At 41.7% G+C, this 12,521-nt stretch overlaps 1 protein-coding gene across 6 annotated transcripts in view; it reads right to left on the reverse strand.

Annotated features, from left to right (window-relative positions):
• Positions 1–4,790, reverse strand: part of rab3gap2 (RAB3 GTPase activating protein subunit 2 (non-catalytic)) — an 18,906-nt gene extending 14,116 nt beyond the window's left edge. For 3 of the 6 annotated variants that reach the window (XM_036151083.1, XM_036151084.1, XM_036151079.1), the window contains exons 1-9: positions 4,398–4,790; positions 3,420–3,511; positions 3,128–3,245; positions 2,957–3,038; positions 2,820–2,867; positions 2,660–2,735; positions 2,465–2,566; positions 2,266–2,365; positions 1,428–1,526 (exon numbers count right to left, since the gene is read on the reverse strand). In XM_036151083.1, coding sequence (XP_036006976.1) covers positions 1,428–1,526; positions 2,266–2,365; positions 2,465–2,566; positions 2,660–2,735; positions 2,820–2,867; positions 2,957–3,038; positions 3,128–3,245; positions 3,420–3,511; positions 4,398–4,506 — 826 coding nt within the window. In that variant the 5' untranslated portion in view covers positions 4,507–4,790. Of the gene's footprint in view, positions 1–1,427; positions 1,527–2,092; positions 2,200–2,265; positions 2,366–2,464; positions 2,567–2,659; positions 2,736–2,819; positions 2,868–2,956; positions 3,039–3,127; positions 3,246–3,419; positions 3,512–4,397 lie in introns of those variants that run through there. The other 3 variants (XM_036151086.1, XM_036151080.1, XM_036151085.1) reach the window with 2 other exon arrangements.
• Between the last annotated feature and the right edge of the window lie 7,731 nt (positions 4,791–12,521).

The following is a 12,521-nucleotide window of genomic DNA, read 5'->3' on the forward strand; positions in this document are numbered from 1 at the left end:
GTAGTCAATCCCAAGTTACTTTGATACCCCCTAAATAAAAAAACGTCTGGAGCTATTTGCCTTTCAAAATCTCCTAATTAGTGTAACTGTGTGCTTTAAAGTTAGGAAGTCAACATTTTTAGAAGTGGAGTTTAAAGTTTGCTACATGCCATGTAGGGAACGCAGCAAGTATCTGCAAGAGGGTGCTGTGGTCCGACGAGGCCAAAAACCAACGTGTGTCAAAGAAACTTAACACCACATGTGACTCTGAACCATGTCTAAAAATGTTTGCAGTGCTTTTCGTCAACCACCACTTTTTCTCAGAGAAAAACAAAATAATAACTTGTCGAATGACTGGATCTACAGCGAAAAAATTTGAAGTTTTTACAAATAATTATACTTTTTTTTATCCAGTGACATACCTCATTTTAGATTTTGCCAAGACAAAATGAGTTGAAAATATAAGAGTTCAATCTAAAATTCTTACAAATAAGAATAAATCTATGTATTACAAAAGCCCATACTTTTCAGCCTATGGCTATGTTTCATTCAACTGTACAGAAATGTAATCAATAGTTTAATTGACTAAAACTGGTAAGACTTAAGACTCAAACTAGACTAAAACTAAAATCACTCTAAATAATAATGTAAATACTATTTTAGAAAAGCTATTTTAATATCCGCTGTCAAAACTAACAAAACCCAGAGCACACCAGCCCCTTTGTTAAACATGGAGGTGGCAGCATCGCAGTGTGAGGAGGCGTTCCATCAGCAGGGATGGGGAGATGGGCGGAGCCAACAGCAGGCTGACCTGATAGATGAAGCAAAAGACTGCAGACTAGGGAGGATGTTCACCTTCCAACAGCAGAACAACCTTAAACCTAACAGCCAGAGCTCTAATGGACTTGTTTACATCAAAGCATACCCATGTAGTTTAATGGCCCAGTCAAAGTCCAGGCTTAATCCAACTGAGAATCTGTAGCAAGCCTGGAAAATTGAGAACCACAAGGGCTCTCCATCCAATCTGAGTTTGAACTTTTTTTTGCAGAGAAGATCAGGAAAACATTAGCTAAAATGTAGTTTCTATATATTGTACGAGAAAAACTGTAATTGCAGCAAAATGTGGTTTTAAAAGGTACTGAGTCAGTGGGAGCTGGATACCGATGCAGATCACCACTTTTTAGATATTCCTTTGTGGAAAAACTCTAAATTATTCCTCCCTTTTCAACTTTGTGCTGCTCCGTCACATAAAATCTCAATAAAACGCATTAAAGTTTATCACTGTAATGTCAAAAATTTAAGGTTTCCAAGGAAGAGTACTTGTTCGCTGTGTAGACTCTTGCGTTTGTTGTTAAAATATATTAGGAATATGCAAAGATTTTCGATGCATAGCAATCCTGAAAAGATGTGAGCAACCAACCCGTCAATTTTTATGAGCTATGTCTTACCCACGCTGCTGTGGTCCACGATGGTGTCCATCTCCTGCAGACCCCACTTCTTGTACGCCAGGGGAGGAGGCGGGACCACGTCGCTGCCTGCTGCTGCAGCTGCACAGCAAGACAAACATATAAAGTTGAATTCAACATTTTAAACAGCTGTAGCAACCCACCTAGCATTGTTTACATGCTCCCATTTAAAGGTTTCTCAGAACAAGACGTACGGCCACAAATAACCGTAATAGCACTTCTGCCGATTTTACGACAGATTCTGGAAAAACGCAGGGAGGACGCCGCTCTGCTCTGAAGCCCAAAAGTGGATAAGTTAAGCCGTCAGCAGGTGGACACGCGCCTATGCTTCTTCTATAAGCGCGTACCTTCAAACATAAAAGACGTTCAACGCCTTTCTTTCTACATCAAGCTCCTTTTCTACATGCATGACAGGACAGGCACACAGGAGATTAAGAGAGGCCCTAAACAGCACTAGAGATCTGCATTTCAGCTACAGGAAGTTATTAATATCGGCCCAGGTTTACTTATGGGACACATATGGATCACTTTAAAAAAAAAAATATAATAATCGGCCAATACCGATACCTATGCAGGTATATGATAGTAATAAGCTGCTAAATCTGGACTACTGAATCTGTAAACAAAAGTGTATGCCTAAGTTGTACCTGAATGCCTCGCAGCAATCACTACCTCCACCCAGCCGGCAAGAGAGAAAGCACACCTACAGGTTAGCACGGAGCAGAGATTAGAGCAGCGCCGCGCGAGACGCCTCTCTGCTACCCCCTACGCAGACCACGGCGCTGCACGCGAGCGCGCACGAGACCGACGGCAGCCGTACCTCTTGCCACCTGGTTCCTGCAGGCACGCAGCGACTGAAAGAGGCTGAAGCCGTCGATGGTGACCAGAGCAGCCGGGTAAAGGATGCTGAGCTCCTCGTGCTGCGGAGAGGGGGGGATGATAACCAGCGGTAGAGGTCAGCTCCTAAACGCCGTCACGTACCTGGATTTGTGAATCGAGCCTGCGGGTTTTCCCGTTACCTGCTCAGTGACTCCAGGGTGACGAGGGATCTCGTAGGTGCGACATTTGAGCCTCAGGACCGGGTCCACGTGCAGCAGCTGGGCCAGGAGCAGGACCCCGCTCTGGTTTGACCCCCACAACAGGACGAGAAACTGTCAATCAGACCGTCTGTGACCGCAGGAATGATGGTGACGCATAAAAAAAAAAAACGGTACCTCTGTGTAGAAGCGGACATAACCGGAGGTGAAGCCGACGACTACGCACGTCCAGTCGGGCCGCCCGGTGGAACTCCTGCCACCCAGAAAATACGCAACGGTTAAAAACAATCCGGCCAGAAACATTTTCGTCTCCAACTCAGCAGCAGGCGATGCTTACCTCTTCTGGCTGGCCAGGGGGATCGCAATGACACTGCTGACCCTTTCTCTGTGGAAAAAAAAAAGGTTATTCTGTAGATTCCCATCGACTCTCGTGACATTGAGCCGTCTACGGTCGGCGCTCCGAACTTTTCTCACCCTTCCTCTGTGCAGAGCGCTCCACTCCAGGACACAGCCAGGGTCATCTCCTCTCTGCCGCCGTCATCCGTGCGCCACTTTGCTGCAAGAAACAAAACATTTTTATCACAAAAAAGCAAATGACAGAGCTCCTAATACAGAGAACAGCGTGCGACGGTTTTAACGTCTGACCTGAGAGGAAGGCCGCTTTCTGTTCTCGAGCCACAACCAGCAGGTCGGCGCAGGGCGACAAGGACACGGTGCAGTCCTGGAGCCAGGGTGGGCTCTGCCCTGACGGCTCCTCCTCCGCCTGCAGAGGACCGGCATGTGTGTGCGCGCAGAGTGAAATACCAATAAACCAAACATTTCGGGTTATTTCTCTTCTAGTAATCAACGTTTACTTTCTCTGTGTTTCAGCTTTTGCTGGACGACACGCGCCTAAATATGTTGAAGCTGAAGAGAGAGAGAGAGAATAAACCCAGACCTTTGCGGATGAAGCAGATTCCTCCTCCTTGTTATCGCCATTATCCCATCCCGATTCCCAGTCAGACGTATCCCAGGAAAGCTCGTTTTCTGCTGAGGAAAGGAGGGCCAGGGGTTTAGGCAGAGGGAAGACTTGTTGTCTGGATTTTCTAGCAATCCATCTCAATGCCTTAACGTCATAGTAATAACGGAAACTCTCAGTTGAGCCTCATTCTTAGGTTACAGGTGAAGAATATAGCACGAGTTTTGCAACTCCGTTAGAAAGCTACATTTAGAAAGGCTCGCCTTGGCAAACGAGTTTACATTTATCTCGTTTCAGAGGGATGAAAACACCAGGGTAAGAAAACAGAGAGAGTAAAAAAAAGAATGGTGAAGATTTTGGATGAGGAGGATTCTTCAGTCTCAGGTGGTGAAACGGTGGTTCCAAGCAGCAAAAGAGATTACTTTAATTTTGAACTAACAAGCACACAGTCCACGTGTTTAAACACGGTGGTACAACCTTCAGAATCAAAATCTGAATCAGAAAAACTTTAATAATCCCAGAGGGAAATTGCTGAAAGCACGCACCCGTGTCCAAATAAATACACACATGGAAAGACATCTGAATGAACATAAATGTGGTGACACTTGATGTTTATGTGTGCTGTTATAAACTGAACGCTTAACCTAAAGGTTACCAATAGGATATTATGTTGCTTTGTGGTTATCCGGGTTTTCACGCCGGGTGCCGGGGGTCGCAACCGGGATTCGAACCCGAGCCCCCAGTATCAAAGATGCAGACTAGCCAGCTACAGTACACAGGAGCAATATATTAGATATTTAAAATTATTATTATTATAAAGATCCATTTGAAATAGGATGAACGTTTCTTGTGGAGCTTATCGGTGACTAACTGTAGCTGCGGGGGCTAGCAGGACTCCAGGTGACCGTGTCTTATCGCTGCAGCATCTCCTCCAACCTTTAGCCCAGGTAAACTCACCTGTTTGATTCTTCTCCTCGGCCGACTCTTTGCCCTGGTTCTGGAACAAGTAGTCCCGGACTGTTTTGAGCTCTTGGAGCCGACAAAACTCGTACAGGCTGCAGGACATCCCTCCCCCGTCCTGTCAGGAACCGAGAAGAAGTCGAGGAAGAGAGTCAGTTAGCTTCCCTGCTAACAGTCCAGAAGACCAGCGCTGCTTTTGTCCACTTCCGGCTCCGATTGTAACTTTTTTTTTTGACAATCTGTTCACTGCGCAATGCTTCACATTTAACTCGCACAACCCTTTAGACAAAAATTAATAACTGTCCGCTGGCTTCATTTGGCCCATAATCCGCAGCTTCCACCCAAGTGTGTTGATGACACATCATTAGCATAACAACACTTTTCTGTTTCCGGGTCTGAGCTGCGTTTCAAAGTAAAAGCCTAATAAAAGCTGCCCTTTAAAATAAAAGTTTAATAATAAAAGTTGCGTTTCAAGATTAAAATTTGATAGGAATTTTTGTTGTTGTTGTTGTTGTTTTACATTAAACATAAAACACACAAACTGGTAGAACTCAGTGGGAAATGTGTTAAAAACAACTTAACCTTGTTTCAAGTCCAAGTTTGCAAACCAATGGAATTTGGCAGTCAATAAGCTTAGTTAATGCGTTATAGCAACACAAGCTAAAACAACACATTTCTCTGATTTTTTTTACTTTTAAATGCTTTAGCAGGAGACCTGCCTGCAGGTTTGACAGTACTTTTGTTTGCAGTACTGTTTGCTTATTGCTTTTGTCCACTAGAGGGCAGTAAAACAATGCTTTTTCCAATTTAAGTTTTTTCCCCCTTTTCTTCAAGAATGGGATCAGAATGAGTTTAGTCGCCAGGTTTGTGCGCACAAACAATATGACTTTTAGAAGGGTTTCAAAAAAGTAATGTATAAAAAAGGGAGATCTATGATTGATTTAAATAAATGCTGTAACTCCTGATAATTCTTCGCAAGCTATGCATTTTTTAGTATATATTTTGTTGTGGACTTTGCAAAGTTCCCTGAGTGCTTTTAAACCGTAACAAAAAAAATATTCCTCTATTTGCATGTGCTGGCTTTTGTGTTTTGAATCAGTTCATGCTCTGTTGCTCCTTTTTCGTGTTAAATTTCCAAATCATGCATTTTCTTTTCCTTACTTTTTTTCTAAAAAAAACATCTGTCTTAGAGCATCAGACTACAAGAAAGATTAAAATCCAAATGCAAGACATACGACCAAATGAATCCTGTGAAATGCTAGATATTCTCAGCCTGACTTCCAGTTATGCTGCCATCTGACCCAGCGCATCACACACAGACTGGAATGATGTACGTGTACAAATTTGATTTGGGACTAACCAATAACGGAAAGCTTACATATTTTGTAGGTTTTTCTTTGTAAGTTGAAAGGAACAAATAAAGCAACCAACGCATGTGGGTTTTTTTGTGTGAAGGTTTTCAAAAAAAAGTTTTAAAAAGGTGCAAAACATAACATTTAGGCCTCTATGAGAGAAATCCTGACAAAACATTAAAGGAGCAATAAGCAATTTTTCACCACATAGGTGTGACTTGAGTATTGTCTGTAGTCCAAAACCCGTCGCCTCGTACGCAAATATTTGCAAAGGAAAAATACACGGCAAAACAGCATCACTTTTGGAAGAACATGTCTATTGGCACCCATGGGCCTTGGGTCTCTGGGCCCATGACTGGATCCACTTCGGCTCTGTTTTTGTAACATGTAAGTAAGTGAAACACATCATGCCATCGAGCAAACTCTCCATTGAACGATTTTTGACGCTTTTGTCTAAACAATCAGAGGATACATGGTGTATTCACATGTGCCTTGTTAATTTTTTTAAGGCACCAAGCAACAAAAACCTCTGTATGTATTTTGGTCACGGAAAAGCGCTGCTGCATTACCAGTAACTCTGCCGCTGAGTGACACATTGTAAAGTCCCGCCTCCAGCGCTGTGATTGGTCCGGTCTGTTTCATGCTAGAGAGTATGGAGCCTTAAGTCAGTCTGGCCTGCCTGGCTATTGAAGATGTGCCCCACGATGCCCATTTTAATGCTGAAAAATATGTCAGGTTCTAGATGACGCTGCCTTTATTGACAGGTGTCATTATTTCTCTGCACCTCTGCAAACATGAGGACAGAGAAAGTGATATTCAGGATTTTTACTGACCAGCTTCATCTGTTTCTGGGGATATAATTAAATAGAGAGTTCAAGAAAAACAAAGACATCAAAATAAGCGAGATGTTAGGTAAAAAGATGAGTTATAAGAAAAAACACAAAGACTACCAGAAGTCTTAGCATTTATCCAATGCTAACTCTTCCGAAATGAAGACTGGGGATGCTGGACTGTTGTGTCTCATAATGGTGCTTCTTCAACGCCTACTGGTGTATAATCTCTTGTGCAAATGTCTATGGAGAACACAAACAAAAGAAAACTCTTCTAACTGGACTTTTATAACCCCACAAAAGAAGCATCTTGCACTTTCTGATTCAAAGGTCACTGTTACTACCTTCCGTTCTGAGAACCTAACGTTGTCAACATTAGCAGCTGCTGGTGGCATTGTTAAACGCCGCTCCACGTCTTTCTTTCCCATCCTTTCCAACGTGCTCTTAAAAAAAGCAACGGGCAAGCCGCCAACGTACTCCTTGTGTATTCATTTTACAAACCAACCTCGCTCTCACCTCCGGAGAGAACACACTCACACACCACTCGAGCACAAACCCACCCCCCGGGGGGGTGCCCAAAAGTTTCCGGTCCGGAAGGCCAGGCACAGAAACTCAGGAAACAATTGGGTGTCGGAGAGGTCCTTGGGCTCGTCACGTTTCCTCATCCTGTGCCGCTGCTCATTGAACTGTTGTCGCCTCAGTTTCACGGGCTGTGGCAACAAGTCTCCATCTGGTTCCCCCTCTTCCTTTGTTGACGAGAAAACGAGCTGACATGATTGGCTGCAGGATGGACGTGCTGTTGGTACACAAAGAGAGATGGCATTGATTTATTTAAACTTACTGGGAGTTAAAAGACCTTGGATTTTTCTTTGGCAGGTTTCCAGGCAAAGGAGATGCGACGTCAGAAGCAGCTAGGTAGAAGTAAACTGTTCAGGGCATTGCTCCGTGGGGGCTTTTACCCTTCAGCTTTTTCCACAATTTGTTGTGTTTCAGTCCCAACCCAGACTAGCATTGTGATGTGGAAGGAAAAGATACACAGTTTTCAACTTTTTTTGAAACAGATAAAAGTCTAAAAACAGAGGTATAAATTTGCTTTTAGCCCCGTCTACTCTGATACCTCTGATTAAATTCCCATGCAACCAACTGTCTTTAGCAGTCACCCAGTTAGCAAATAAAAAAAAAAAAACATCTCACTAAAAACACTGCTGAAACAAGACATGAAGACCAAGGGACACGGAAGAAGGGTAAGGGAGAAGGTTGTGGAGAATTTCAAACCAGGGTTAAGTTGTAAAATAATATTCCAAGCGTTGAACATGGAGCTCTGTTCAATCCATCATCTGAAAATTGCACAACTACCAACCAACTGAGATATGGTCTAAACTTACAGGCCATAAAACACATCCACACACAAACAACAACACATCTTCATCTTGAAATAAAACAAAATACACCAAGCGTTCGTCCTGATAGGGTTTACGCATGCTCAATATCGTACTTCCAGTCACGTTGTCCTGAATTAAAACAGAGACATAAAATATAATAAGCCAACAGGGTGCTATAATTTAATCAGAAAACCTTTCTATGCAACCGGAGTGTGCTACTGGCGTAGAAATTCGTAAAGTCACAGAAAGTGACCGGGCACCTTTAAAACTTAAATTTTCAAGGATGAACTGAAGTTGGGATTTTGTCATGCAGCCATTCATACCTTACGTCAAACCAGTACGACATCAACAAAAATGTGACCACATCTTTTGTGTTTGCCATACTAGGAGTTTTTCACAAGCCAAGCAGGAACATATCAAACATGTGGAGAAGAATGCTATGGTCAGATGTTTCAAAATGCCAGGCATGGTGGAAAACAAGCTCCGCACATCATCCTGAGCAAACCTCTCTCGCTGTGACAGTAGACTCACTCCATGGGCCTACGTTCCAAAACACACACACCTCTGTGTGTGTGTGTGTGTGTGTGTGTGTGTGTGTGTGGCTGATTGAGAACATTTTTTGCATATTTTACTAATAAAGTGAGGACATTTTTTTGTCCCTCACTTATTTTTCTAGGATAGGGGGACAGGCTTAGGACTTAGGTGTCAATGAGGTTTAGGGTTAGGGTCATGGCTTAGGACATAAAAAGGGTTGAAATGGACTAATAAATTCACATTTTTAACGTTTTTTTTTTAACCACTTCTGACTACTTCACAATCAAACATCACAATGTGTTGGTAATAATTAAATCCAATGAAATAAAACACACAGTTTGTTGGTGTAACACGACAACATGTAGACACTTTCAACTCTTATGCCAGATAAATACCTTAAATAGCTGCACATAGAGTTTGTGATTTTAGGTTCTGATTTTAAATGCATGTAAACCAACATTGAAGAACACTTTGTTGCACATTTCTTCCTTCAAAGTAAAAGAAGTCGCTGGTCGGTCTATAAAGCTTGGAACTCTGCACTGCTCCGGACATTTTAAATTGAGAAAGCTTCCTGGATGGGAAGGGAAACGTCTTCAGCTTCAGAATAGAAGTCCCGTTGTTTTAACCTTTTTTTTTTTGGATTCTTTTAAAGCAGAATCTACATGTAGGAAACTAAAACTTTAAGGGAAGGGAGGAAGATAGGAGGGAGGTTTTCGATCTAGTGCTTATATAATGCGACCCTGTCAGAGCAGTACAGACACTCCCTAGCATAAACCCATCAGGATTAAAGCTTTCACGTACCAATAATCAAAACTTGAAAAAAAGTGAAAATATAACAGCAAGGAAGTTTTTTTCTTTTTTTTTCTTCTCGACTATTGTCACATCTGGTTGTGAGATGATGTTCTCACTTTGGTTCTTAATGACTTGCTGTACTTTCCCGTTCAAACATACGTGTGTAATATTTCAGCGGCTCATCACACTTAGGGTCAATCTTCCACTCTGCCTCTATGTCGCTGTTTTTTTCTGCTTTCAAGCAGAAAGCGGAAATTTTTGTTTGCGGCTGTAATCCATGTTTACAATCCTTATAATCCAGCTAGCATTTGTTTGGTACCTTTTTAATTCGAAACCTCATGCTCAGTGTAGGTGGGGGGGGGGGGGGGTTACATCGGATCCAAAGTTCACAACGTTCGGTCATTTTATGACAAATAAAAAGCGGTTCTCTGATTTCCAGAGAGGAACTAAGATTGCTGACACCGAGTAACCCAACCATTTGTTTTCCATTGTAGTGTCCGTACCATTTTTCAGATCCTATCAGTCCCCGAACGCGGGAAACGTTATCTCTAAATCCTCTGACCCTGCTCTAAATCCTGCAACCGAGCAAAACCATCACTGCTGACGTGGTAAATCTGCTGTAAATGCTATGAAACTAGACGTTTTGTTCCGGCTTCACTTTGTGGCTGTCGCGGAAGAGTATGAGGTCTTTGAAAGACGGGAAAACAAACACGTTTGCTGTTGCTCCCTCTTTAAGCTCATCAAACGAAAGCCTTTCAATGTGAATCATCTCTTTGAGTCTCATCGCAGAAACGGACCATTACACGATAAAACCTCCTTCTCGCCAGTCCTGAGGCATCTCCCAAGCTAGAGTTAATCTGAAGATAGGAGCATGATTCATTTAATAAAGTAATTTCCATCATGTCTGAGATGACTGCATATCCTGAACCTCCTAGTCGTTACAGGCCTCATTAAAAAGGCCCGCATAAAGCATTCCTAAAATGCTACGGCTCTGAGATTGTTTTATGGGAACCCTGCTGTTAATTTGGATTCCGTTTTTCATCTTTTCTGATTCAGGCGCACTTAGACGCTCCCAAAGGCGTACACATCCCTGTTAAAACGTCGTATCTGCGTCGTTTACAAGGGAGTACCATAACAAATCATTTCAAACTTTAAAAAGAAAGAAGACGGGGGGAAAAATGGTGCAACAACCAGCCTACCAATCCTTAATACTTTGTTGAAGCACCTACTGACTCAGTTTTGGCATCCAGTTTTCTTTGGAAGGAGTATATCAGCATCCCACGTCTTTACGAAATTTGATTACTCCGCCATGGAAAAGTTCTCCAAACCTCTCAGATTTTTCTCTTGTTCTCGGCACTTTTTCGATGACTTCACAGATCTTCCCATAAATGTAGCTGTTCACTCTGGCTGGGCAATTCCCAGACCTCACTTGAAGTCACCCTTTTGTTGGTTTGGACGATGGTGATGGAGATATAATGCTAGAATCTCTCATGTAAACAACAAAAGGTTTTGGGCCAAAACTGACTGATACTTAGAGCTGAAGAAAAATAAGTATGGTGACCATACTTTGATTTGAAAAAACAAAAAAAACAAAAAAAAACAACAACAACCAAATAAAGAAGATGCTCGACCCAGTAGTGAGATGCTTCAATCATACATTGTTGGTGTCTAATGAAGGAGCAGCCAGTATGCAGATTCTGTCTGAGTATCCTAATTGTGTTTTAGCCCTTATTAATGTTTGCCAAGTTGCAAAGCAAGCGAAGCAAAATTATCTAAAAAAAAAAAAAAAAATCTTTTAGAAATACAAAGTGTGAACTGTAGAGTTTTCATAAAGTGAAGGTTCCAACTTTCAAAGTCATTTGATAGTCACTTGTCTGCGGAGCGTGAGCCACTATGTTGTGCCTGGAATCCCACAGTAACAGGAGATGTTCTGGTTTCCACCAGACTCAGCACATTTTCAAACTGTGCCCCGTCTTTCGTCTGGCTCAGAGGCCATCCTAATCGTCATGAGTTCAAATTCCCGGTTAGTATAAAAAGATCTTAGAAATACTAATGACATGACATTCCCATTTCAGACAGTAGTGATTGTCTAGTGATTGATTAGTCTGTTTTATTTCACCTCTGAAGATAAAAGATAATAGAAAAAAGTATTCCTCTCAGCCAGCAATAATAATTTTGAAGCTTCACACCTTGATTAATCTATTTTTAGACATTCAAAAACCAATGATTACAATTCTGCACTTTCACGTGAATTTTTTAGGAATAAAACACTAGATTGGGTTCTCCTTGCAAAGACCCTTTGCCATGTCTTCTTTGTCTCATGGTGGCCAACTTCTTCAGGTGTGACAAGGAGGCTTTGACTTGTTACCAGGCGGCCTTCCACCATCCGGTCATTCGGTACCAACTTTGACTTTGTAATTTGCTTTGGAATACTTATAGTCTGCACTAAGGAAATGTGTTAATGTGTCTCCAGGAAATGATTTCCACCAACAGGAGGAAGCTTAGTTATTCTGATTTGATCAGAATATTGATCAAAGTTTGTGTCAAAGTGTCAACAGGTTTAAAAAAAACCATTTAGAACAACAATTGATGAAAAAATAGCACGCAACATTAACGCTCCTGAAAATAATACACAAATGAATAAAATTCTACCTGAGATTTGAGTATTTTAATTTTACCATAAACTGAAACCAAGTGGTAAGTAGTGTGGGGGTTGGAAAGATTTGACTAGTAAGAAGGCAATTGTATAGCTGCATGTTTGTTTGAAAAATATTACCACTCTTTTATGCAATTCCTCAATCTCAGGATGCTACTGCATCTAATCTTGAAGTTAGCAAAAAAACATGAGCAGGGACCTTTAACACATGTGTCACTAAGTTTGACCTGCAATATCCATAAAGGCAGATAACGATAACTGCCAGCATAAAACGTTAGAGCAGATCAGTTCTAGTATAATAAGGATTTACATTTACAAGAACCAGTTGAAAGGATCAGGATTAAAAACACACAGTCATTAACAACGCACAGACTCACATTTGAACTTTTATGTAATATGTAAAAGAACATGATATGAACTCACAAAACATTTATGATTATCTTTGATAGTTTTCTCTACTAAGCTGTATTCTACGTCTTCCTCTTTAAAACTGTTTAAAGTTATCACAACATTGGTACTGGACCCTTATAAAGTGCCCAGCAAAAGTATCCAATCAGGACTGTCATGTGATGCAA

The sequence above is a fragment of the Fundulus heteroclitus genome, chromosome 19 (genome assembly GCF_011125445.2).
Source record: "Fundulus heteroclitus isolate FHET01 chromosome 19, MU-UCD_Fhet_4.1, whole genome shotgun sequence".
Classification (NCBI taxonomy): Eukaryota; Metazoa; Chordata; class Actinopteri; order Cyprinodontiformes; family Fundulidae; genus Fundulus; species Fundulus heteroclitus.